The sequence below is a fragment of the Sorghum bicolor genome, chromosome 5 (assembly GCF_000003195.3).
Source record: "Sorghum bicolor cultivar BTx623 chromosome 5, Sorghum_bicolor_NCBIv3, whole genome shotgun sequence".
Taxonomy (NCBI): domain Eukaryota; kingdom Viridiplantae; phylum Streptophyta; class Magnoliopsida; order Poales; family Poaceae; genus Sorghum; species Sorghum bicolor.
This window is the reverse complement of record NC_012874.2, coordinates 64480468-64508258: the sequence shown is the minus strand read 5'-3', so window position 1 is coordinate 64508258 and position 27791 is coordinate 64480468. Positions and strand designations below refer to the sequence as shown.

The 27791-nt window shown below is 38.3% G+C and overlaps 1 protein-coding gene across 16 annotated transcripts; it reads right to left on the bottom strand.

Annotated features, from left to right (window-relative positions):
• Nucleotides 237–26289, bottom strand: LOC8062668 (achilleol B synthase). Of its 16 annotated transcripts, none has more exons than XM_021461725.1 (25): nt 26012–26289; nt 25180–25365; nt 21566–21655; nt 21261–21449; nt 19785–19869; nt 18963–19129; nt 17250–17438; nt 16272–16385; nt 15486–15608; nt 15283–15402; nt 14914–15012; nt 8193–8249; nt 7617–7663; nt 7386–7529; nt 7133–7310; nt 6868–6942; nt 6693–6776; nt 4483–4773; nt 3100–3528; nt 2732–2891; nt 2509–2649; nt 2267–2375; nt 2042–2161; nt 722–889; nt 237–612 (listed from the first exon to the last, which is right to left on the bottom strand). In XM_021461725.1, the coding sequence occupies exons 1-18, from the start codon at nt 26207–26209 to the stop codon at nt 4618–4620; spliced, it is 2301 nt and encodes a 766-aa protein (XP_021317400.1). In that variant the 5' UTR covers nt 26210–26289; the 3' UTR covers nt 237–612; nt 722–889; nt 2042–2161; nt 2267–2375; nt 2509–2649; nt 2732–2891; nt 3100–3528; nt 4483–4617. The 16 variants fall into 16 exon arrangements, with proteins under 16 accessions (XP_021317400.1, XP_021317404.1, XP_021317405.1 ...); XM_021461729.1 differs by having other exon boundaries at nt 2746–2891; XM_021461730.1 differs by having other exon boundaries at nt 2754–2891.

Genomic DNA, 27791 nt, shown 5'->3' with positions numbered 1-27791 from the left:
AGGACTATATGTTCTCAACAAATGTATTAACGTCAACCGTGTGTTGTCAGCCTACATGGAAATTCTAAATATTGAGTCAAGGTTAAAGCTTAAACAAACCTAAATAGATTTTACGATCGAACTACTATTTTTTGCTCCATTACAGCTACTCTTGCCGGCCATCTGTTCAACACCTGCTGTCCGGGCAACAGTTTTTATTGGATATAGAAAATTGGCTCAGATTAACAGCACGGAAAGGCAATGAATGTCGTAGAGCACTTTCTCTTCATTTTTGCATGCCATCGATGATAATCACGAGCTACATATCTTATTATTATTGAATTACAAAACTAGGACATCATAGTCCGGGCAAGAAGAAGCCACGGAAGTGTTCCAACATTTCCCCCCTACCTCGGTAACTCCTGTCTGACAGAAAATAAACAGTAGATATTGCAGCTCCAAGTTAGCACCGAGATAACTTGAAATCTTCGAGCTTCATCAGCGGACCGCGAACGCAGGCTTTAAGTTGCCGGTGGTAAGCAACAGTGCTCTGCGCAGAACGCTCCTTGCCAGCGGAGCGGCCTGAGTCATTGCAAGGGTGTCATGCTGGAGGATACTGTAAACATCGAGGCCCTGCGTTTCATGAAAGCAGAATGGTGTTTTAATCAGAAAAGGATATTCCCAGCAAAGAACGCTTAGTTTGATTACTCAAAAGCTCAAGTACTGAAATCATAGAACTTACAATGGAAGGAAGTACATTAACATAGTGAAGGTTTTGAGTAGCCAGCCTTAGTATCTTATCAATGTCGCCACCATCCACCAATAGAACCTTCTTTGTATCATCCATCTGGCCTATTGCACAATGTTTTTTTTGTCTTGTGGCTAAGTTCCAAGTCTCATAGACTAAGAGCTATACAAAATAAACATGGACCAGTAAACTTTAAAGCAAACATTATAATAGCAAACAATGAATTCATATGTAAAGGTCAAGACATTTTGCTATAAGGTTTTTTCCTGCAGGACAGAAAAGTTCAAGAGTGCTCTGAATGTTTGCAGACAAAAAGTTTATAACCACGTCAGAAAACATTGATAAACTAAAGATATATTATCATATGCTCAAATTGTTTTTGACAGTTAACTTTTTAAGGAAAGCTAGGCAACAATGTCAGTTTGTACTTACATCTGGTAAATAGCAATTCAACTTTTTGTGAAAACATGATCCTAGTAAACTAAGTTGATGTTAATCTGATTAAGTTCGTAAAAGCTAAGAGCTATGCTAAACATGCACAATTAAATACTAGGGCATATATTTTTAACAGAATGCAAGAGGAATCTCCAGAGTCATAATCAGAGTCATATCAGAGTCATAGGAGCGATCAGTCTGATTAATCGGATGACTTAATAATGCTGGACCATTTCATTCATCATTTCAATATACCCTATTGCATATCTGGCTCTATTGTCAATATGAAATTTTCCAATGAGAATGGCCTCAGAGCTACATCAGAAAACATTGCGTACAACAAACATATTTTGTCATACTACTAAATAGATTTTAGTAAACAACAATGCAGTTCAGGAAGGTAGGATAACATAGTAAGCTGAGAGTAAAATATGGCAACAAACAATTGAACCTGTCATGAAAACATGATTGATCCTAGGAATTTAAGTTGCTGGTAATGTCATTAAATCGCCTCATCTAAGAGAAAAATCTGTTCGTATATAAATACAAGCTTAAATATGCAAAGGGGATAATAGGACATAGGTGACAGGGCACCATGTAATTTACAAGATAACTGCACATGTGGTTAGCAACTAATCCTATTATCCTAAATACCAAAGAGAGGTTCTAGAAAGTCAAGATATCAAAAGGAATTCAATTAGGCCATTCAAGATGTCGTTTTTGTGAAAAAATGCAACAAAGTCATGCAGTTTTAAAAATTAGTAAGCATGTTTCTTCATAGAGCACACCATTAAACTATGATTCAGTATAGAAATCATTTGTCAATAGTGAGCACGTCAAAACGTATACATATTGATTTATTTAGTAGTTAGCAAATACCTTCCCCTATGCAGTTCAAGCAAACAAGGCAATCTTAAGCCCTAGCCGCCGTACTTTCTTCTGCAGCTTGATTGCATGGATTCGTGGTTTAGGCCCATGGATGGTTGCACCACCATGAAACTGTTATTCATAGTTTAGTTGACTCAACTCCAAACTGGATAGGAGGTTTGAAGCAATCTCAATATGAATATATGTATCATTATTCATTCAGTTATAATAACTAACCTGGGGGCCGTGCAGTGTTCCATGCCATGCTCTTCTGGTTGCTTTTTGCTTGTAAGGCTTTTCTTCCAGTGCCACTCACTTCACCGATAGCTTTAGTTAAGTGTGTCCCCTGTAAAGAAAAAAGAGGGATTAATTTATAAGATTAAGGAACTGTTATTTCGTCAAGATGATATACATCAGTCCAAGAATTCCATAAGTGAGGGCCAAGTAAAAAAATATATTGAGTGATCCAATTGGTGCACCTGCTGGCAAGCTGCTACCTTACTACCCAGTGAACAATATCCTTCCTAATTGGAACATCAAAAACATCATCATCCAAAACCATGAAGCCCTTGTCCTCATTATGGAAGTTGTAACCCTAGCTACCAGGTCTTTAGACTGCCCTGCAATATTATAACAAGTCAGAGGAATCAAAATTTAGCATATTCTTAATTCAAAAGAAAATCAGAATTATTCATAAATAACTGCAATATGCCAACACTCTCACGGTGCAACTGGTCAGCACAACACGCCAAAGCAGCGGTTGGTTGAGCCAGCCCGGGTTCAAGTCACGGTACCATCTTCTTAAGATGAAAATCAGGGGGACATCTCTCCCCCTGGTCGAGTCGTATAAATAACTGCAATACTGCAGAAGTGAAGTGAAGTGAAATTTTATTCATGTTGAGTTTTGGTCTGATGAGGTAAACAAACAGTTAGCAAAGCTTTAGCTAACCAAAGATAAGATGGTAGGTCATATGATAGATAATTTGTTTAAAAAACATCAAGAAGACTAGTATTGAGAGAAATGCCAATAAAATGGTGATATGAAACTGATCAATAGGGGGAGGACTTACGAAGCTCCTGGTCTGGTGTCCGCACAGTCTTGGCTAGAAATAAGTTCTCGTGGAATCAGCACTTCACTTGGTGGAGCCAAATGAGTAGAATACCCATTGAAAAAGAAAGCTGGCAGATTCCGGAAATGCAACAAGTATTTAAAACAAAAGTCAATGCAGAACTCACATGCAATCAAATATGCCAAAAGCACATTATCAAATGGAGAGAAAGGTTCTTAACATATGATTGGATGTAATAAGCTAGATCATGGCAAAAATATAAGAAAACTTCTATGCTGGAAACTTGATACCCCAAAGTGCTAGTAGGACAAATATAACTGATGCTATCCTCCAAGACAAGTTAATGAAAAAATGCTCCAGAAGATTGGAGGATGTAATTGTTGTAGCTTTGACAGCGCATGTTTACAAAGGAAGCCTGTCTCCATTTCCCTTAATAAGAACGGAATAAAACAGAATTTAGTGCAGCAAAGCAAAAGCAGGAACTGGAACAGAAAGACAATGAGCAGAGCAAGTTTGAAAGGGCAGACAGAGCACCTATCATATCATTACATGTAATCCACTAATCTAGTAACCTAAGATCTATTAAGAAGTAAAATTTGATAATAAAGTCAGATGTAAAATCCCTTCTCTGAAGGCCTAAAAAATTGTAAACTGTTGCTGCACAGTAACTGAATGTAGAATATGGTAAACAGGCAGAATCACAGGACTAGCCGCACAGGGGACGGAATGAATGGAAGAAGCAACTGAACTAAGGTCTGACTGGAATACTGAATCGCCACCTGAATTACAAGCAACGCAATGAAATTGCAGATAGATGTTTCTCATGCAAGACCTAAGACACAAAATTGACACCTATATATGCCTAAATAGATCAGAGCTGAAACATTGAAATCTCTTCAATCCTACTGACAGTAATTGCTGAAAATGGGCTTTATTTTGCAAAGCAATCCTTGACAGTAATTGCAGTCGGGTGAAAGCATCAGATGTTTGCTAAATCACTAGATTACAAACTGAAATACTTCGTTGCTAATTAGGATTCAGGTAAGTGGACGAGCAAGGAGCAATCTTGCACCTAAACCACAATCTAGCAAGAAGCAGGTCCATTTCCCGTCTTACACGGGACCAAACATCCAAATGCGGGAGCAACAGGTGCTTAACACTTGCCCCATAGCGACGGCACCTCGAGTCCCTCCCTCGTTACCAACCCTCTCGTAAACCCCAGTACCCCACCGCGCGGCGGCGAGCAGACTCAGCCCAGGATTTTCTGACACAGACTAGAACCGCTGCCACCGCAAAGCACCACAAGAAGCGCCGTGGAGGGCCAGGCAACGGCGCACCGCCCACCGAGGACATGTGAGAGGGAGGAAGAGAGGGGATCCAGACCTTCAGAGGCACGGCCCTGCGCCCGGCGGCAGGTGGGCGCAGCGCCGCCGTAGTGGGCGCGGAGCCACGGACACCGATCGGACACCGATCGGCGTGGGCTGTTTCCTCTCTTTTCCTTGTTCGCTTGGGGGCCTTTCAGCAACAGCCCGCGCGCAAACCCACAGCCCACGGCCCACGGCGTGTCGGCCACCGCGCGCGAGCGTGCTCGCTGGGCCACATGACATCTTGGACCACTTGTTCCTCCTCGTTCGAGATGGTGGGCCGATAGCTCGTCCATGCCGGCCCGCTCACCTGTGAAAAAAAAAGTTTTTTTTTTAAAAAGAGCCCATCATTTTTTTTTTAAAAAAGAGTACGCTGTTTGCTCTTATTTTTCTATCCAAATATTTTCTTTCTTGCATAGTTAGAGTTCAAATGGTTAGTGTCAAATTTAGAAACCAATGAGAATATTCATGGACACAGACGGGGATTATTTATTGTGTTATAGTGTTTTAGAGATTAGATCTTGAATTTGTTATAGTAGTGTTTTAGTGAAGTTATTTATTTATCTTTTGATTTACATGAGTTTATTATATTTTAACAACATCAGGATTTTTTTGCTCCCTTGTTCTGGTTTAATTCAAATTTGTTAGATTAATTTAGAAAGGCTGAAATTCCTCCACTGGTTCATCAATTTCTTTTTTATGGCTACTATCATAGAATAAGGTCCCAACAAACAATTAAGTGATGATGAAGGGAGGAAGTAGAAGGTTTCAAAATGTTAGCTCTCAAGTGATATACTCCCTCGTGTCATTCTCAAATATCGAGAAGTCAAATATATTTAGCTTTGACCAAATATATATACACGAGATAACTAATATTTACGGTGCATAATAAATGTCATTACATTAATCATTGAATACATTTTTATTATACACTTATTTAAACATAAAAAAATTACTAACATTTTTTTTTGATAAATCTAGTCAAACCTAAAATGTTTGACTAACACGAAAATCTAGACAACACTTGAAAAAGGGATAAAGGGAGTACTACTAAAGGCATTCTCTCCAAGGTATGTGGGCTTCATAGCTTGAGATGGAACAGTTGGCAAGAACCTAGGAGATATTGATGACAGAGTAGAGGAGGACTTGACAGGAGAGCTCTATTGTTTTGCTATGAAGTGAACAGGGAAGGTGAAGGTGTAGTGATGCTTGGGCACAAGAGGATATAGGTGGTTTTTATGTTGGTTTTGTTTCATCTTTTTGTTCTATATAAAGGATTTCGGTTGAGAACTTGAGATTAGAGTGCAGTAACTGTCAATTGTCTTTTATAAATGAAAGATGGAGGCCTAGCACTAAAACTCTAAAAAAATACTAAAATAAAAGTTTTGTTGATAGTTCAAACAAATAAATTGTTTAGAACAATCAAATTGCACCTAATGTCATAACTGTCCGAATTTGGTATTTGAGTCAACTACTACATTGATATTATTTGAGAGATATGCATATTCGTCGGATATTGGTTGCCATGTATTGATAAGATATAATTTGATAGATATGCATATCCATCAGATATTAGTTGCCATGTATTGATATTCGATTCCAGTATACATATCCATATTGGAAAAATTGAGAAAACATCTAAATATCTGAAGTTTTTGTATTTAACAAGTATGAATGGCTGAGCTACAAATATGAATTTGTATAACCCATAGCATTGTCTAAAACATCATGCTTGTTGGTTCCTCTTCTTTTGCTGCAACAATTCGTCTCCGAAACTCTCCAAGAGCCCAAATTGGGAACAAGTTACGGTAGTTTCCATAGTTGAAGTAAAAGGAACAATTGAAGCTCCCAATGTGTTGCTGTGATCAAACATAGGAAGGGTTTAGCCTGCCTGACGTGTATAGCAGAAACTATAGACCATGAATTCTACGAATCAGAGATTGCTATATGTGCATTCAGGATATGAGTTGTACTGAAAAGGACTCATTTTTTTGTACCTCTGTGAACCATTTCTAATGATTTAGAATAGGAATTATGTTATAGGATTTCTTAGTTTGTAATACTTAACTATAATTGCTAATTGAGCATGCGTGCATGCGTGCTTTGCACAGGGTTAAACGAAATAAAGCCTTTCATCTTTAGAATCTCCAACTAAGTTTAGTGATAAATCTAAGTGAAAGATAGTCACTACAACTGCCAAATGGTGAGGCCTAACAGATGAAGACTTACTTGTTGGGGAAACTCGCCTGACTCTTGTTGCATATTGATCAGTTCTTTTGCAGCACCATACAGTGGTGTTGGATCTCGCTTAACCTATTTTACATGGATACAAATGAAATATAAATCTTACATCTAATAGTCTCATCATGCTTGCTGCAAATGTAGCAATGTATGGAATGTCTACCTGTCCAGCGTAAATTAAAGCCAACATTGCCCAAGCAGTATTCACTGCATGAGGACTAGTGGCCTCTGCATAGACCTGTTAAATATTAAAAATGAAAACCATCACACAATGATCTATTATGCTTTAAGGACTGAACTAATCGATGGACTTGCTAGATGGGAATAGTTCACATGATTACATTCTTTCATTGGAGACCAAACATACAAATATCAAACATGAAATGACCAAGAAGGCACATAGTTAGGTAAAGGAAATTAAGAATTACCTCAGTTTCATTAGAAGGGTAAGTCTCACCCCATCCACCTGTACTTAGCTGCTTTGACAATAGAAAGCTGCATGCTTTCCTAATGGAAGAACTATTTTCATAAGTTCTTCCGGCAGCAACTAATCCTTGCACTGCAAATAATGTCCCATAAGTGAAACATACACCCCAAGTGCCAAACCTGTTATGTAATTGGTAAGTGTGTGCATTAAAAGAATGGATAACATCATACAATAGACAAGATGACTTCAAATACCATGTGCCATCCTTTCGTTGTTTGCTCTCGATAAATTTGGATGCTCCTTTAATACAATTTTTTATCTCTTCATCACGGTACCCTGGATACAACTCTCTAAACATAACAAGAGCTTGAGTTGCTGATGATGTGCATTCAACAGATCTATCAATTTGTTGAACACAAGAATTAGCTCGCACACATGAAAAATAGGATTAATGGTGTTCAAGTGAGGAGGTATTTTTTTCTTACGGGTGATCAACAACAATGTTCAGGAAAGTCTCAGAAGGGTTGAGAACCTATTGCGAACATAATTGAGGTGAGTGTGTCATTAGCCATGGCAAAAGCAAACATGAACAATAGATCAAAATCTTGAACAAACCCACAAAACATGCATCCATGGAAAACACTTATTTTGATGGGAATGCAATATTAAAGAATATTTTCTCGCATAACAATGTTCATCTATCTATCTATCTATCACTATTTGTTGTATGTATCTGCTACAAGTACTTATGAACACATATTTACTAAAACTTGTTGTTTGCGGAGTTTAAGGTACGTTCAAAATACTTGATTGCTTCAAGTATTGTCATGCCTAGAAATAATATGGCTATTTTCAACCAAAATCTCATATTTAAATCAATGAACATTAACTATCATAAAAGCTAATCAAACTAAATAGCTCCTTATATGGCTGGTAAACCTATCTTGATGCACTGGGCTGACTCATTGTATTATTTTTCTTTAAGGGGTTCTTGCCCATGCTAGAGAATTCTTTGCAAACTCTGTTTTACACACTAAGAAGAATGCAACATAATTACTCACCTCCAACAAAGATGCAGTTCTCTTACACTCGTATGTTGAAAAGGTGCCATCTTTGTTCTTCAATGAAAAAGAAATGGAGATTAGTATAATTTTTATGTGAAATACAGGACTAAATTGTCTCGATAATAATTATTGCTCCATGAAAGCTTTAGTGATGGTACATTCTGAATTGGATTTTCCCATTAGAAAAGGTTTTTGTAGAGGACTAAGATCTTTGTGCTGCTGTTAGTTTTGATTTTAGCCAATGTGGTTTGCAATATCATACTCCCTCCATCGTCGTCAAATATAAGGTATGCAAGCAATTTTAGTACACATTATGTGGTGAAACAAATGACACATATAACCCTCTCTGATTACCATATATGGATTGATGATATATCAACAGTAGGCATTACATCCATTTTGTACATGATTTTTTATATTAACTCCTATTGTTGGTCACTAAGAGGATGGAAATACATACACGTCGATCAAATGCATTAGAAGACAGACCTACGCTACTACAAAAAATTCTCACAACAGTATTTTCACTATTGGTTTATTATAAACCGCTCATGATAATATGTCACTGCTAGTAAATAGAACCGGAGGTGAAAATTATTTTCACCATTTTCATCACTAGCTCATATACCTAACCATTGGTGAAAATCTACCAAGATTACATAAAACATGGTAAGAGACCCTACCCTCTCATTCAGTCAATCACCATCTCCCTTTGTATCATTCTCCCTCCCTCTCCCTCGGTGTCCCTCTATCTCCTTCAACACCCCTTCCTTTCCTTCACGAGCCAGTCGAAACCAATGCCTCTCTCTCTCTCTCTCCATATCACCTAGATCCAGTAGGAGCTAGTCATCTCCTCCCTAGATTGGTGGTAGGATGATGTGAGCAGTCTAGAGGATCTTCAAGTGGCACTGGTGTGGGTGACCTAGGGGCTCTCATCTCAAAATCTAGTGAGCCAACCCCTCATCATCTCCTCTCTCTCTCTCTCTCTCCCCCTTCCTCTCATCTCTACCCATCCCTTTATCTCTCTCATCTCCTCATAGGCAGAGCTGATGTTGGAGGAATGATGGTGGTTCTTGCTCATGTTGATGGTGATGGCAATTGGAGGCATGAACTAGGAATGTGTGATGTGATATTGGAAGCAAGGCTGGTGCCACCAAGTAGCAGTAGTAGAGGAAGACCATCATAGCAACATGCACCGAAGGCAGCAACATCTGTGAAAAGTCAGACTTTTTTGTTTTTTAATCAATTATCAACACTAGCTTGTTACACAAACCAGTGATAAAAAGTTCATTGTCACATTCAATTTGTATAATGAGCTAATGTTGATAATCATTTTTTTGTTGGTTTGAACTAGCAGTGATAACCCTGATTATCACCACGGACTTTCACCAACGAAGGGTAGAAGTGTTTGTTATGAGTGGTTTACAACTATTTGTGATAACTTATGTGTAATAGTCCTATGTGCCCCTAATATGTGGGCACCTCTATGGCTACCACTACCACAGAAACATAAAATACGGTGCATGAAGTAGGAAGAAGTTATTGTTAGAAGGCATTTTGTCTATTATGGAGGTAATCCCTAGAGGATGGTTTCATGCACCTCATAAGGCACTTTCTAAGATTTGCAATGCGTGTGGATATCTTGTAAGGAAGAAAAGTCTCGATCATAATACATGATTGCCAGGTGTTGGGAAAGGTGATAATGACTCATGTTCACAAATGGAATGGATTAAAGAAAAGCATTGTGTTTCTCTCAAAATATGAGGACATGTTGCTAGAATCCTACCTTGCAAACTATGAGAAAGAGCTCTAGAAACTAGAAGCATGAATAAACAACACTTCATGAAGAAGATGAAGACATCCTTCACCACATATGGAAATGAACAATGAAAACTAATAGACCAAATTTGTTTAGTGGAAGACCACACTTGAATTCAAGGAATTGAGTGAGGCTAAAAATAATCTCACATAGAAAACATGTATTCCATCACCAATAAGGGAGGAAGGGAGAAGGAGATGTTTGGGCTAGGATACATAGCCCACTATGAGTCTATAATACATGGAGTTGAAACTATGTAGGGATAACAACAACCTTAGTGTGGATTTGATTCACCTTCAAAGTATTTACAACAAAGGTGTTGTCCTCCTGGTTTGAATTACACTTGAAAAGAAGATTGCAATGGTTATGTGCACAAGACCAGAAAGAACATGGTCAACCCTTGACCTATCAAAAGGAGTGCAGACCTGGGCCAAAATGAAGCACTCTTCTAGTTTTCAATGTGGACAATCTAATTTAAATATTTAGTAATGTTTTTGATGCTTGAAGTTACAACTTTGCAGGTGCATTATTCAGTGACATCATGAATGCTTGAAGTTTCTCTGTAGAGTATTTTAATGTTATCTAAGATGAGGATGTTGCTTAGTTGGAATTGGGATCTAGAATTGCTATATTTGATAAGCCTTGGGAATCGGTGGAACATATAAAACTATTATATGGAACGAGAAACATCAACTAGATGTTGATTTCCAAAATACTCGTGGGTGGTGGAGCTATTAAACATCGAATGCCATACTCTATGTTTAAGAAGCTAGGTAGGTGTCATGATGATTTTATCGAGACAAATGTTATGCTCAATAGTGTAGGAGGAGATGAGGCGACAATCATAGCTAAAGGAGTTGCATCTACGGAGATCACGATTGGAAACAAAACCCTGACTATGGCTCTTCTTCATTGCAGATGTACAAGGTAATTATAGTGTGATACTAGGAGTGTGACTGGATTCATGCAAATTACTGTGTCCCTTCCATGTTGAACCGATTCTTAATTCAATGGAATGTCGATGCAGTTGAGATAATTGAGGATGTGACTTGGTTCATGCAAAACCCTATTTATTATTGCACTTTGTCTTTGGCATGAAATATAAAAAAACAAAACAAAATAAGCTATATGCAAATCTCACTTGGAACTTGAGCCAGAGCGCAAGTGCATTGGTTGCAAGGGACCTAGTATAGGTGTGAAAAGGTGAACAAAAAGAATAGAAAACTATTAGTGCCTTTTTAGGCCAGCTTACTTGGTAGGCCTTAGTTAGTGTACCTTTTGTTTTAGATCTGTGATCAAGAGGCCTGCTATAGCTAGGTGCATTAGACTTCCACAAAAGGGCTCTAGGTTGGCTTGCTGGAATGCATTTGGATTCTAAGTCCAGCAATGTAGGCCTGCACAAGTGGGAGTGCCTAGGACGTACGCCTGGGGGGGTGTCACGTCACCTAGATGACATGAGTGTAGCACCGAGTCATTCACCATGGTTTGTTACCGAGCCTGATGGCGTCTGTTTTGCCAGAATTGAGTTTCCTTCCACCCTTGATCATGGGGGCGATGTGCTTCTTTCCTGCCCTTATGGCGGCCCCCCTGCAAGAACGTGGTTGGTGCTAGGTTAGGCGTAGGGTGCCACAGTGTAACACCCAAAATTTTGCTCATTTTAAAAATAGGTGAAAAATGATTTATTTATGAATTTTTGTGCTCATGAAACATAGGGGAATAATATTTTTCAGTAAATTAAAACTTATCATAGGGTTTAGTAACATGTATGTGCACTCATGCTGGAGCATTTATATTTTTGTACTGTGTGACTTTGAGTAAAGTTCAAAAGTATTTCAAAACTGATTTTAAAAGGGACTTGAAATGGCTTTGGAATAAAAGAAAGGAAAATAGAAAAAAACAACAAAACCTTTCTCCCCCCTCATTCTGGCCCGAAGGCCCAGCACTCCCCTTTCCCCCGCAGCCCAGCTTCCTCAACCTCGGCCCACTCCTTTTCCCTTCCCCGCGGCCCAGCTCGCCCCGCGCGCGCCTCCTTCTCTCTCTGGCAACCCGACCCCGCCTGTCAGCCGACTTCATCTCTTTCCTCTCACCGTGAGCTAGCCGGACACGGCCGGGAGCGAATCCAATCCCGATTTCCCGGGGCTATTGCCTTATGCGCCCGATTGACCCCCTTAAAAAGCCTCGTAACCCTCCTTGCGACCTTCTTTCACGTCTGGCACAGTCGGGAGCCCTAATTTCTCTATTTCGCCATGCATCAGACCTCGCCGAGCTTGTGTTGCCCGCCGCCACCGTGGAGCTCCCAACCCACTGCTGTATTGACAGATTCAAGCCCTTGTCGAGCTTCGCGTTGGGGTAACGAAGTTTCGGAGCTACTTCTCTTCTTTCTTATACCGCCTAGGTTGCTCGCTAACTCGGCCATGGCTTGCAGTGAACATCTCCAATCCGCCATAGCCGTAGCTGCCGTCTTCGAGTCCGCTTCGCCGAGATTTGGTGCCCTAGGTGAGTTCTCCTTGCGCTCTTCTTGCTTCCTGTGCTCTCGTATTGAAGAACGATGCACTAAAACGTCGAATCCACCAACTCCGGCGAGGAGCAAGGCTCTCCGGCCATGGCGCCACCGCCGGAGGCACTGTAGTTGGCCAGTGCCCTCCTTTCCCCTCTCCCCGATCTAATCTGAGCCATCCAACTGAGATCCAACGACCTAGATTTCGTGATACCCTTTCGGCTGACAGTTTTTCTAAAGAGCCCTTGTGTTTTCCTGAAAGCAACCCGCAGTCCAAGGCGCCACAGTGGAATACGTCAACGGCTTTTGAAAACGTATTTCAGCTCGGTATGGATTCAAAATACGTTTTCAGTAATTACGAAACTGCCACTAAATTTGTTTTAGCCATAAAATATTCATTTTAATTCCGTTTTGATCCATTCAAATTGCTTTGGATTCGTTTTAATGAGCTCCACATGTTAGTAATATTGTTTACCCAGTTTGAAACTTTTTATTTTCGTGACCCTAATTAATTAATTACTTTTCTATATAAAATCTTAGAAAATTCATAACTTCTCCGTTTTAATTCCAATTTTCGTGATCTTTACGTTCGTGTGATCGTAGCGATGCGTAGAATCTTTTTATAAACTTTTCATACTGTTTTTATATGATTGGTGTACTGTTCTAATTGTAGCCTTGTTTGCTTCGTGTATGTTTGTTGCCGTATGTTTGTGATCGATGATCGAGTTTAGACGGAGAGCAGTTTTTGGTGATCAAGATCAGAGCTTGGACAACTAGTAAGACCAGCAGAGTTAGCAAGATCAGCAAGAGCAATTGGATGAAGGCAAGTATAACTTGGGATCATCCTTGTTACCTATTCACTTATAAATACACATATATCATATGCATGCTTTCACCTTGTCGACCTTAGCAAAATCATAGATGATTGTCATCCTGAATTCCTTGTTACCTATTTTGGATATGCATTTGGGTAGTTTTTGCTAGTGTTTTATTATAATCCATGATCTTGTAACATGAATGTTTGGATATACAATAAACAATGAAATAAGCTTTCTAGCAACTTGAATATAAAGGGTGGAAAGAACTCTGGCTTTTGCTACATTGATCTTGACCCTCCATAAGGACTTATCCCTTGGCAAAAGCTGGGACAACTCGTACAACCATGAGGGCTATATGGCTCTGGCTTTAGTCAAGTATGAGTAATTTTTCTAGCTCGTTAGCGGTTACCCGTTGTGGCGCAATTGGGGAATAGCAGACCGTGGATTCCTGCGGGTGAATCACATGGACTGACTAATGAAACCAAGTGGCCCTAACTTGTTAGACGAACCTTTGAAAGACTTCATAGTGATCCCTGCCGACCTTCCTTGGTAGTGGGTTAAGAGGTCGACGGGCCTCGGGCGAAAGGGTAAATCATGACCCATGGGTAAAGATGTACAACCTCTGCAGAGTGTTAAATCTGGTATACTAGCCGTGCCCACGGATACGGGCGGCCCGGAAAACTGACGGAATAGATGGACACTGATGAACATGATTAATGATGATAAATGATGGTTTATTATGTTGTTTATATGTGTTATTCATATTTCCTGTATACAATTGATCATGTGGTTATGGGATTAATTATGCTACCTTGATATTTGCTATCCAATGACTAAATATGCTATCTACATATAAAAGCTAAATGCAGTCAAACCAGTGTCAGCTTATTGAGCCTCATGAACCCCTGGTTATACTTGTTGAGTACGATATGTGCTCACTCTTGCAATTTCCCCCATACCTCAGGAGAAGTTTTGGGCTTGTGATCAACCAGTCAGTTGGATCCTGTAGAGTGGCGTTAATACCCGAAGTTTGGAGTTACTTCCGCTATAAGCTGCTTAAGGTTATCTCTGATTTATTATGTACGTTATATATTTATGCATTGTCTTTTGATATTACCCCTTATTTGTAGCTATATGTGAGATTTGGCTTTTAAAACTCACATATGGTGCATATCTGGTTTTGTCCTTAAAATTGGTATTACACACAAAGCGCATGTTGTTCTCCATCAACACAGCCATGGTGCAGGCGGCTAGCAGTAGCTAGCTCTAGCAAATGTGCAACAACAATGTGTGCAGGTCACTTGTATGATGAAATGTCCAGCTTGAAGAAGTTCGAGAGGGGATGGAGTTAAATTTCACTTTAGCAAATATGAGGTGATTGAAATCAAGCTAGATCACTCATAGAACAAGATCTAGAAAACATAGGCTCACCTAGTACAAACAAACCAAATGATGGCCCCTTAATATATATTGCTCAGCACAGGACTATTTCCCAGCTAGATAGGCTTTTAGCCTCGGAACAAAAACCTACTCATTTCCTATAATAATTAAGAAAATGATAAATAGTTTTAGATAGATTCATACCATAAAAGAAAGCAAGCAATCCACAGCATCATATAATCTTTCTTCCTTTATGGGATCCCCCACAAGATTGGAAGAGATCTTCGATAACATTAACAATGCCTACATATAGAATTTAACTTATTAGGGGTTAATATAAGAAAAATCCAAGAAGCACTGATTAACACATGACATTTTATGCATATGTACAGTTGCTTAGAAAATGGCATGTAACTACGACTCACGGATTCTCTACCATTATTTTTTTTGGGCAAAGGATATACCAGCACATTGTAAACGCTCCATGTTATCATGTGCTCAATATTATACTTATATATAGAAGGGAAGAATATTTTTGACTCTCTAGATAAACCATACATAGCTTGCACTGACCTGAATTGCTTCTGCTGTAGAATCAGATACAGACCATCCATTGTCTATTGTTGAATGAGCCCATGAACCTTTTGATCTATGGCGGTAATAATTTTCATGGTCTGGTTGATTTTCAGGGATCTAAAATCTTGCTTGTTGATATTTTCTATGCAAATATTGTAAAACTTTACAGTACATAAGAGAATTGAATAATATAATTAAACCTGCAAACTTTTTATGAACTCGTGAGCTTTCCGGAGTGTTGGAGAAAACTCATGAACCAGGTCAGTCGAGCAATATCCTTTGACAATGAAAGCTGTATCCCATGCTTGCGTGCCGTCATACACCTATGATAGACTAGGGAATTAGATATCGCAATCACCTGGTCAAACTGCTGTTTCAACATTTAATTTGCCACATCATTTTGAATAATTATTAGAGCAATTTGCTAGCTGTTGTCCAGTGCAACAAGGCAGGCTGGAGACGGTAGCAGCAGACATGGTGATGGTTAGGACTGATAGCATCCTCTGTGCATGTCCACCAGAATGGCGATCTCTGATATCTTATTTTGGTGGCAGCATAGATTGCCAATCTAAGATTGGGTAGTAGGAAATAAAGGATGGAGAGAATATATTCTTGAATATCTTGTGGAAATAACTAGGGTATAGGAGGGAGAGCCTTAAAAAGAGAGAGAAGATATTGGTGTATTGGTTTATTGTAGCATTCCAATGTCACCACCTTAATAGTGTGTCTGTACAATATGTGAAAGGCGAGACAAGGTACATTTAGATAGAGAAAACAATAGATATACTTTATTTATTTTCTTAAATTCACTATTCTAATAGTTTTTGTGAATGGATACTGGACAAATAAATAATTATCTGCTTAAAGTTGAAGGATGAAGAAGGTGGAAGGTTTTCAACAGTAATTAGTCTAAGCCATTCTTGTGAACTATGATATGACCAAGGAACCGAAATGCAACCAATTCATAGGATATGGCAGGATAATACCTTTAACTTCATGCCATCTTCAGCAAGCCATAAATAATCATAGATCCTTGGAAGGTGTTGCTTGAATGCATCCGAATTTGGATTTTCGACCCAACAACAAATCATATTTAGTGCCTATATACAAACAGAAAAAAATTGAAGTATGGTAGTTATATAATCAATTCATGATCTGAACTATTTAGGCTATCCAAAATAATTATAGTCTGTAACCAACTACAAGTACTTATAATTGCAGAAATGACTAAATAAAACTTAACACTCTCATGATCTATGAAAAGACCGCCAACAGGTGCAATGAGAAGGTCAACTACAAACATAAGCATGTAAGATAATCCTTTTTGACGGATGGTATCTCAATCATATTGTCTCTAAACTTAGGATTGCATGCTAAGGTTTGTGACTATAGGTGTCAACACAGGTAACCATCTTCTTTAAGCAGGAACCAATGATTTGTTTCTTTCCTCTGTCTTAGTTGTTCAGCTGAGTAGTTAATAAAATCTATTTCTAGTCTGCAAGTGGTTCTGGGGAGTCAGAGTTGGTTCAGGACTTCAGGTTCTCGTGGTTGGCTTTAGTGATAAAAACAAATCATTGAAATGAACTTCAACCATACATATTTCAAACTTCTGGATCCTTGTTCACACAGTACACAAGTTGATCATGCAAGCTACACAAGTTGATCATAATTGTGGGACATCATTCAAAACTAGAATTCAAGTGAAGTTCTGATGGTTGGCGCCCAGCTTTTGTAATAAACAGAAGTTTGTTAAGGCACATTGGAATTAGCTCTGGTCTAGCACCAAATAAACAGAAGTTCATTGTGGCAGGAATGACTTAAGCATGAGTACTTGAAGCAAACAGAAGTTTGGAGTCAAATGGGAAAGGTCAATAAAATTTCCTCATCCATTAAACCAGAAGAATTGACAGTTAACCATTTTTGTTGGAAAGTTAAAGATCAAATAACATTCTCAAATGCATTACCTTGTTTACTGGGCATATACAAAGGTACCTAGTACTTTCATCTTCATAATGGATATGTTTCATGATTTTTTTCAATGCCGTATCTCTTAACATCTTAGCTGGCCAGAAATTCAGCAATGGTTCCACAATTTTATTCACAGAAGTCCAAATAACGTTTTGCACGAATGACCTTGGGTAGAGAAGGTCTTCCTGTTCATAGCAGAAATAACATGGAATCGAAAGGTTAGAACTATGGAAACATTTGGTTGGTGCTTTTTGTAACATAAATGCATAACAGAGCAATTGCACTAGATTTGTTTTGTTTCAGCTTAGGCTGTAATCTGATACCCTGTAATCGGAAGCAGCTCATATAAAATTGATACCAGCGCTCCTTGGCCGTAATCCCATCACAGAGATCCCCACCGAACATCCAAAATAAAATTGATCCGGTGCTCCTTGTCTGTTATTGTTAACACTTTTTTTTCATTCCTTTTGGATTTGCGTTTACAGTCCTCAACCAAACAGCATGTATATATTTTGTAGTGCGCTACCCATAGTGGCGAAAATGCTATAGAAGCTAATTTCTGATACTGATATAAAATCAAGTTAGCAAAAGCTAAGCTCATATTGAATTATTGTGACCTAAAACCATAACATTTTTTTATTGTGATGCACAGGAGACCTGCAATCATGCAATAAGAAGAAGAATATAAAGTCAATGCACTCCACCACACAAGACAGAATATGTACACATGCGCCTTTGGAAAAAAATAAATAAAGAAAAGACCCAACCAAACACTAAAAGGGCCAACAAATTATCTGGCAGCTACATCCAGACAGGCTAACCCTCTAGAGCCTGCAATACACCAGAGGTGAGCCTCCTCCAAATCTGTCCAAGAACAAGCTAAATGCTAGTCACAAGTTCTATTGAATTAATGAACACACAGTCGTGTTTCCACAAAATCCGTGCCCACTGGGTTAGCAAGGAATTTAGACCTTTTTTTATGACCCTGGCCCCAAGGCCATAATCCTCAAACGCTAGCTATAGAATTGTTTCTCATCATTTATAGGTGAGAAAAAAAGGCAAAACATAGAGATGGAATAGGATTACACCTTGCTGGAGAAGATGCAACCAGATTGGATATCATGGACACGGTATCAGGCTCTTGGTCACATGGAGTACAATGATCGGGGTGAGGCAAACGCTGATATGGGGCAACCTATCAGCTGTCTAGGTTCTAGGTCTTTTTGCATCAACACAAACTCCCACAAATTCTTCTTAGGATGGACATTTTGAAAGCTTTTCTGACTCGTGTCATTGTCTTTTTATTGGAAGTATTGAGACTGATTTTGGCCCAATTTGGAGGAATCACATCAGAGTTGTTCTCTATAATTCTTCAATGAGGGTGCTGCTTAATGGTTTAGCAAGAGCTAAGAGATTTCAAGCCAGTGGGATTTAAGGAAGGTCCGCTGTCCCCAGCGCTATTTAATAGACACTTTCATATGTATTGAAACTCAAAATCAGTTGGAGTAAGTAAATGGAAAATAGCATAGTGCCTGATAATATTCAAAGAAACGAAGTATACTCGATGTGCAAGGTTAGAAGCAAACAAACCATATATCCTATATTTTGCTGTTATACTTAATAAATAAAAATACTCAATCATCGAATATATTTCATTCCAAAATGATCAAGGGTTACTTTGGATCTAGTGAAAACTTTGTAAAGCCAACCTTAGCACATGTATCTCGAGCTTTGTTCCAGTCGATCTCATCGTATGATATTTTATAGATTTCGTCTCTTATTGACAATATGGTTGGTGTAATTGGCCCAACAAACTTCTTGCCATATAAATAAGCCATTGGCATATATATCAACCTGCAGAAGCACCAGAATCGTCCTACACAGGAAAACACCAAGTTTCATTTTAAGAATGGGACATTAAATGGAAAATATATTACGTCAGTTTCTTATATTATAAGAGGAGAAAGAGTTATCTATAACTGTATACTTTATGCCAATTCAGATTAGGTGTACGTAAATGCCCCAAAGTTCATCCAAATTTAAACATAATAATACATTTCAAATCCAAACAATGTTTTCAAAATTTTGATTACAAAATTTAGAAAATTATATCTTTGATGGTAAATATTTATTTATTATTATTTCTACATTAGGTAACAAGTTTAAATTAGTAGCTTGTTTCTATTCTCCATGTCCAAAGAAAAGTCAATAGAGGATCGGAGAGCTACATTATGGTAAAATCCCATTTATTATGAGTGGTTTAGATATTCCACAATCCTCGACCTAATCTTGGTCATATTCTTGCGAATTCAAAACTTTATCATAGCAACATGACCATGTTTCTATGGATAGACATGAGAACAGAAAGTGTATTAGTCAGTATAGAAATTGTTCTGTAGCAATCTATAGTATATAGTAACGACTAATGTTTTTGTAATAATTAATATGGAAAGTTAATACTTGATGCATGGAGTGACCTTACCTGTCTATGAAAGTTCAGTTATAATTGTTCAAAGAAACAAAACATATACCTGGATGAAATGGAAGAGAGTATGGAACAAGCCACAACTCAGGAATGATCGAATTATTCCCGTTCCAGTCATATAAACCGATCACCTCCAGTTGGAAAAAATAAGCAATATTTAGTTCCTTCTTGGTTACTAGGTATTAGTTTATATAAATCAAATAGCCACAGCTGGAATTCGGCCATCATTTTTTATACCCTAGGAATTGAACCGAGGAAAGGATGCTCCATGAAACAAAGAAACGGGCATGACTACTCTTTTGTTTAGACTCCACATATCCACAATTGCAAAGTTTATATCAATGATCCTGTGGTATAATATGTAACAGTTATTAAGGGAAACATAGAGTAATATTTTAATGTGAAACACACTTTTAACTTGAGTTAGCCATTGAATTTTCATCTATATATACTGATACAATAACAAAGTATAAACACTACATTTGGGCACCATGGTGCAATCCACCATTTTCTATTGATATCTGTCTGAAATATAATTATTTTTTAAAATAAATAAGAAAAATGAAAGAGCACTGACGTCCAATTAATGAGTAGGAATCTTTCTTTCTTCACTATAACCCATCTATACGATCCCCTTATTACATCCCTTTGATTTATAATAAGTGAACTACTCAATCCTTAGTTCCAAAGGAGTCGTACTATATGGTTGTGCATAGCGAGCCTTATGCAATTCATGTATAATACATCTTCTTTGATAACTTGTGTTTTGTAAACCCTTTGCTTCAACCATAGAACAGTAATGCTTCAACTTTACTTAACTTTGCATTCTACTTTAATCTACTTTTTTGTTTTTCCTGCTTCAAGATAGTTCAAATAGAAAGTTTACGTTAAACTAATACACCATCATAGCAGGTTTCCCCCCACCTCTGTTTGTCTTCAACTACCAACCCCACTGACTATCTCGATTCCAAAGCCTGCCCCACCTCTTACAGGTGGAAACCACAGACTAAATCTTCATAATCCTAATCCAACTTCCCATATTTGTACGTTTATTAAAGGTATGGTACTTACAGTGCAGTTGTTCGAGTGGGACCACTAGTAGGGCAAAACATTACTCTCTCTATTCCTTTTTACATGTCACATTAGCTTTATCCTTAGTCTCAAACATTTTTTTATCTTTGACCAACCAATTTAAAAAATGCTTATAGTTTCATAACATATAAAATATGTATTATGAAAGTATTTCTTATAGTGAATCAAAAAACATGATCATATAACACATGGATCAATACAAATTATTTAAAATCAATGTTCTAAGATATAAATGTTTGACTTAGGACAAAGCTAATACGTAGAGTGAGTAGTTAAAAATAGAAACACTCTATAAACAATCATGCATGGTACTAATACATAAAGGAAACTATAAATTTTAGACATGGGACCTGATGAGCCTAGTTGGTTGCACAACACAAACACATTTAAAAGAATAAAATTTTATTTATTTATTTATTAAATGCCATACCGAGAGCCAAATCTTTCCCCATTGAGGTATTGCTGCTGCACTTCCATGAGACAAAATCCATGCTCGTCCTTTGATTAAAGCGTCATGTGTACACACCTCCCCAAGAAGTCTTAACGTAACATAGTTTAAGCATGAGCTAAACATGGTGCTTGGTCCTAACTCTTGCATTCCCCAACCACCATCTTCATTCTACATGGAATATATTATAGACAAACTTTTATCCATTGTGTTTACATATAGAAAATAATACTGCTTGCTCAACCAAATACGATCACTAGAAAGTAACTAAGATTTAGTTGTCATGCCTGATGGTTGTAAATATAGCGACAAATCTCGTATCGATGTTGTGTTGATAAAACAGTATTGAGTGATCCAGTGACATATAATGCAAATACCTGCAGAAAATACAGAACCTTCATAATATTGAACGTTGGAAGCAAGCATATTATTGCACCAAGCAAGCTATACAACGTAATTATCTGGCAATATTTGGTCAACTTATGGACTACAATAAAGACAACAGTACCACAGACTAGAATATTATTGTCAGTTCAAACCCCCCATCATAGACGGTATTTGAACCAGCAGTACCAAAGTGACAGTGAATGCTGGTCCTATCTTGCCAGTTCAAAAAACCATTTGAACCGGTAGTGATAACAACAATTCACAGCCAGTTAGTAACACCAACAGGCAGTGTTGATTTGAGCAACACTGCCGGTTCAGCACCTAAGTTGGCAGTGATTTACCGATAATCTCTGCCAGCTCTGGATTGCAACCGGCATTGTTGATTTGATCAACTCTGCAGGCTCAGTACCTTAAGCTCTTCATATATTCTTTTTGTTATTAATGTAACACCCTAAAATTTACTCCTTTTAAAATATAGATAAAATTATTTAATTTTGTATTTTTGTGCTCATGAAAATATAGGAAAAATAATTTTTTTCATTAAATTAAAATTTATCATAAGGCTTAGCAATATTATTATGCATACATGCTGGTGCATATGTTTGATGTGATGCTTGTTGCTCCTTTATGTGTTGATAGTAAGAAAAATATTTAAAATACGTTTAGTAGATCGATCTTCCTTATTCGGCACGTATTTATCTTTTATCTACAACCAAATTCCTTGTTTCTAAGCTCAAATTTTTATTAGGACCTTCCTAAAATATTTTCTTTATCACTCAAAGCACTTTTTTTAGTTTCTCGTCCATCAAGCACTCTCTACAAATTTTTCGGGAATTTTTTTTCAGCTTATGTTCTCACTTTTCTGTGAGTATGATCTAATTTTTAGATGCTCCAAACAATCTTCTCATGAGCTCCAAAAGCTTTATTCGGGTTCTCCATATTCTATAATATCTCTGAGAATTTTTCCTAAATTTTCGAAGCTTTCGGAGTATTTTTCATGGCTTAAATCATAATTCTGGACTTTTCTAGGATTATTTTATTCGCCAAATTAATTAATTTCGAAAATAATAAAATCTTTCATTTTATCTCACGCTCAAGCCCATGATCTCAGTGGTCAATGTCTTTATTTACTAATGGGCTTTAATAATTAATTAGGCCTATTAGTAAAGATGAAGGTTGCAAATCAATTAGTACCATATCGCTAGTTGACGTGGAGGTGGGAAGTTTTTCTTTCTATATATATGTACCAACCCCTTAGGCAAAGCACATCAAAAACTATCATATGGGAAGCCTCTAATTTGAGAATTCCTAAGGTAGTAAAATAAAAATTATATTTTCTTTTCTACAACGTGATCGCCATCGTCTCGCCTATACACGACATCTACGAAAGGTCGGCTGCTCCGGCGTTGCTGTAGCTCCAAGAAAGCGTCACTGCCGGTGAACCTACTCCCTGTCCACCAACGTAAGCCCCAATCACTTTATCTTTCAGTTTGGAAAATACAAACAGCTCGGTTTTAGATTAAAAATACGTTTTCACTATTTACAGAATTACCACTAACTTTCTTTTGGCCATAAAATATTCATCTTAACTCCGTTTTGACCCATTCAAATTGCGTTGGATTCGTATTAATGAGCTCTACATGTTAGTAACATTGTTTTCTCAGTTTGAAACTTTTTATTTTCGTGACCTTAATTAATTAATTACTTTTCTATCCAAAATCTTAGAAAATTCATAACTTCTACGTTTTAACTCCGATGTTCGTGATCTTTAGGTCTATGATATCGTAGTGCTGCGTAGAATCTTTTTATAAACTCTCTATACTTTTTTTATATGATTGGTGTACTGTTCTAATTGTAGTCTTGTTTGCTTCGTGTATGTTTGTCTTCGATTGTTATGTGTTGGTGATCGATGATCGAGTTTAGACGGTGAGCAATCCTTGGTGAACCAGAGTGCTTCAGTGATCAAGATCAGAGCCTTGGACAACTAGTAAGACCAGCAAGATCAGCAAGAGCAATTGGATTAAGGCAAGTATAGCATTTGGATTTTATTTCTGTGACCATGATCCTGTGATTAGATTAATGTTAAGTAATAAATGATAAAAATGACTTTTTAGCCACTTGATGATTTGTCTGTACGTGATCACCCGGGACAACAGTGCAACCATGAGGGCTATAATGGCTCTGGCTTTAGCTCAGTATGAAGACCTTTTCTAGCTTGTTAGAGGTTACCCGAAAGGGCGGAGGGGCTGAACCGTTTTGGGTATAGTGTGGCCTCTGTCTGTATGTGTATAGGCTGCGAGTCATTGTGCCATCGGAAGGGGGGCTCTATATCTGCGCGCAAAGGAAACCTTGCGGCCCTAGACGAACTTTTGAAAGGCTTCATAATGATCCCTGCCGACCTTCCTTGGAAGTGGGTTAAGAGGCTGATCACCTCGGGCGAAAGGGTAAATCATGACTCATGCGTAAAGATGTACAACCTCTGCAGAGTGTTAAAAACTAGCATACTAGCCGAGCTCACGGTCAGGAGCGGCCTTGGGGACATCTACATTAAGGGTGATGAATCTTGTGTGTTAAATATACTCATTGTTTATTGTTTAATGTTTTACATTATTTATGTCATATTGATCATGAGATTGTGGGACCTATACAATCTAGTTGCTATACTTGTGGAGTTCGACATGGACTCACTCTTGCTATTTCCCCACACTCCTCAGGAGAAGTTTTAGGCTTGTGATCAACCAGTCAGTTGGATCCTGTAGAGTGAAGTTAATACCCGAAGTTTGGAGTTGTCTATCCGCTGTTTGCTACTAAAGGTTATCTCTTTTACACTAAGTACGTTATATATTTATGCATTGTCTTTTGATATTACCCTTTATTTGTAGCTATATGTGAGATTTGATCCCTAAAACTCACATATGGTGCATATCTGGTTTTGTCCTTAAAATCGGATATTACAATTAAAAGTTACCTGCGTGAGTTATTTAAACTAAAAGATAGTGAGAACAAAACCGTGCATATATATATATATATATATATGCTAACTTTTTTTTACAAACAAAATAAGTAAATGGCTGAAGAAAATTTATTTAATGACCAATGATACCCTGTTCGCTTGAACTTATCAGCCAACAAGGCAAACTGTTTTTTTTCTGGTGAAATGGTTTTTGCCAACTACATATTTTATTAAAATTGTTAGTAATAATATAGCACTGTTGGTTCGGAATAAAACTAGTGGCAAAGATCAATTTCACCGTTGGTTGTGAAGAAGAGCCGGCGGTGAAAAATCACCCAGACCAGCATGCATGCACGTGCATCTCTCTCTCATCACACATGTGCTTTTCTTGGGGTGTGGTTGCCCGCATGTCACCCATGATTTGCCGCATGCATCCTTGGTCCTACCATACCGAGAGCCCCAACCGGTAGCAATAATGATGCGCTTATGTACTAGTGCATCCTTATTATGATTCAAATATATACATATATAGTTCTTGCGCAAATCAAAGGGAACACGTACCAGAATAGGCATAATGAACATGACACCACTATAATCACAAGGCCAGTGACCATCATGTGCTTGTAGAGTAGAATATTGGGCAAGGGCTCGCCTCAATGATGCTAGTATAGTCTCTTCCGTGACTTCTGCACTATGTGCAAGTTTGATGACTGGAACATCCACTTGAAGATCGTTTTGTTTTGCATACTGCATTACATATACACAATTATATATACCGTCAGAATTTTATGGTACATGTCATGCCTATTTTAATTTATCCCATTAAATTATTTAGTGCACGTCATAATAGTGCAAACCAAATATTGTAGACATGTTCTTATGTTCTAGCTACTGATAATGCCACTTTGACCATTATGTCATTGCTATTAGGGTTTGTTTGGCAGTTGGCTTTGGCTCTGGTTCCTCTAAAGGAGCCCTGCCAAACGTTTTTTTGGAGCAGAGGAGCCGGAGGCTTCACTAAAATGGCTCCGGCTCCTCTAGAGGAGCCCCTCGTGGGAAGCCATGTCAAACACCCCCTTAGATCAGTTATGCCAAGTGCGAAACAATGTCTTTGGATAAATAAGTATCGGAAATGTGCTAGCAGGTGAATCTTGTGCACCAAGCAAACCAAAGTATTTTGCAGAACTGCAGTATCTTCTAATATTCCAAAAATGCAGCTAGTGTTTTGTTTATCCTGGGCAACACACCTAAAACAAGTGTATATATATGGTCGAATATTTCAGTGACATTATTTCCAGTGTTGCCTGTCATTGTCGTAACTGCAAAGGGTATCGGTTTGACCAGGTATCATGGAAAATACATAAATTTCAAATTCTGTTATGCTTGTTATTACCTGCATGCGCAGAAGGAGATCCTGTGACACCCTCTTCTGGAAACGGTTCTCTGTGAACTCCTTCCTCAGTCTCTCAATCTCAGCGAGCTCATCCTGGCTCCCAGCGTCGGGGTCAAACTCCCATACCTGCCTGCCGATGAAGTTATTCGCTGACCGCAGCCATGGACCGCTGCCCTCGCCAATCCTCAGCCTCCACATGAGCTGCCCAGTCAGTGATGCTGAAGTTGTTGGCAATGGTAAGCTAGGCTAGGGGACCTTGACAACGTCGAACTAACTAGCAAAAGTTGTGTGTTTTATAGGAGGCATATGAGGGTAGACCTTTATAGAGGTCGAGCGTGGCCGGGGTCGTTACGTTAAGGGCAGTCTCAATGCATAGTCTCATGGCACAGTTACCAAAACTATAAACTAGGTAACTGAGCCATATGTCATCTCTCATCTGATGAAACTTCTTCATTTAATGACCCTGCCAAGTCAGCAATTTTGCTTATGTGACACCATATTTAATGTGCATGACACTTTCATGAAACATGCATTGAGACTAGCCTAGCAATTGTTTTGAGAGGGCAATGCAACCTTCTGAGGGCCCGTTTGGTTGCACCAGTTAATTAAAGTTTACCGTCCGTCACAATCGAATGTTTGGACACATGCATGGAGTACTAAATATAGATTATTTACGAAACTAATTAAAAACGCAGCTAAGGAGTGTACCTGTTAAACTTTAACAACCCTAACCAAACACCCCCTGAGTTAATTAGATGGATATATAGACTTAGGACCCTGACGTAGTTTTGAGCCATCCGTGCTAGAACATTTTGCTCAATGATGTCCGTGTTCCAGGTTTTTGTATGGTTATTATGCGGCATGTTAGAGAATTCGCTTGTATTGTGACGAGCTTAAGCAATTTTTGCTGTGATGTCATCCTGTCAAGAAATTTTTTTTTTGTACTCAGTCCCATTACTGGCGCAGTACCCATTGGCGCTGCACATTTATCCATACATGAATCATGCTTGGCTTACGCCTGACTCTCGGTTTCCTAATGAAGTGTTGTTGTAGGTCCAAAACTTGCAAGTCTCTGTCGTGAGGTAAATAATTGCATGGCCCTACTATATTTCAACTTGTGCCTCCTCTTTTTTAATAAGAGTAAAGTCCATCACCGGTCCCTAAACTTGTTTGGGTATATCATTCCGGTCCCTAAACTCGCAAAATGACCATTTAGGTACCTAAACTTGTTCGGCTGTGTCATCCTTGTCCCTAAATTTAGAAGTCTTCCATATATAGGTCCTCAACTTGTTCAATTGTGTCATCCCAGCCTTTAAACTTGTTTTTAAGTCTCATCTGAATCAAAACATGATGAATCTAAAAACTCTATATCAAAAAATAACTCATAACTTTTACTCTTTTAATAATAAAGGACGGCAGGATGTTTACCTCAAATCTAGTGAAAAGTTTAGAGGAAGGATAAGAATAGAGAACAGAAAGCGATATCAGCTACTAGATCACACCCACTAAGAACGATCAGGAAAGGCAAGAAAAAAAAAGAGACTACTAAAAAACACCATTATATACCGGGCTGAAACACGAGAAGCCGACCTGCAAAGACCTCATAAGACAAGCTACTGAGCTGGTTGGACGCATCACTGGTTGAAACTGCTGATATCATCTTTGCATCATACTGCTTCTATTGGTTGTAACTCCTGTTGCGTTCTTTACAGATGTGCCACCAGAAGTACTAGATCATAATGCCATGTAAGGACCTTTTTTTGTGATAGTTCTCTGTTCT

Coding starts and splice junctions, on each gene's coding strand:
- LOC8062668 (XM_021461733.1), bottom strand. CDS start 26,209: ATGTGGAGGCTGAGGATTGGCGAGGGCAGCGGTCCATGGCTGCGGTCA. Junction 15,609..16,271: donor AAGATGGCATGAAGTTAAAG/GTATTATCCTGC, acceptor AGTCTATCATAG/GTGTATGACGGCACGCAAGC. Junction 8,250..14,913: donor ATTGCTTGCTTTCTTTTATG/GTATGAATCTAT, acceptor TTTTCATTGAAG/AACAAAGATGGCACCTTTTC.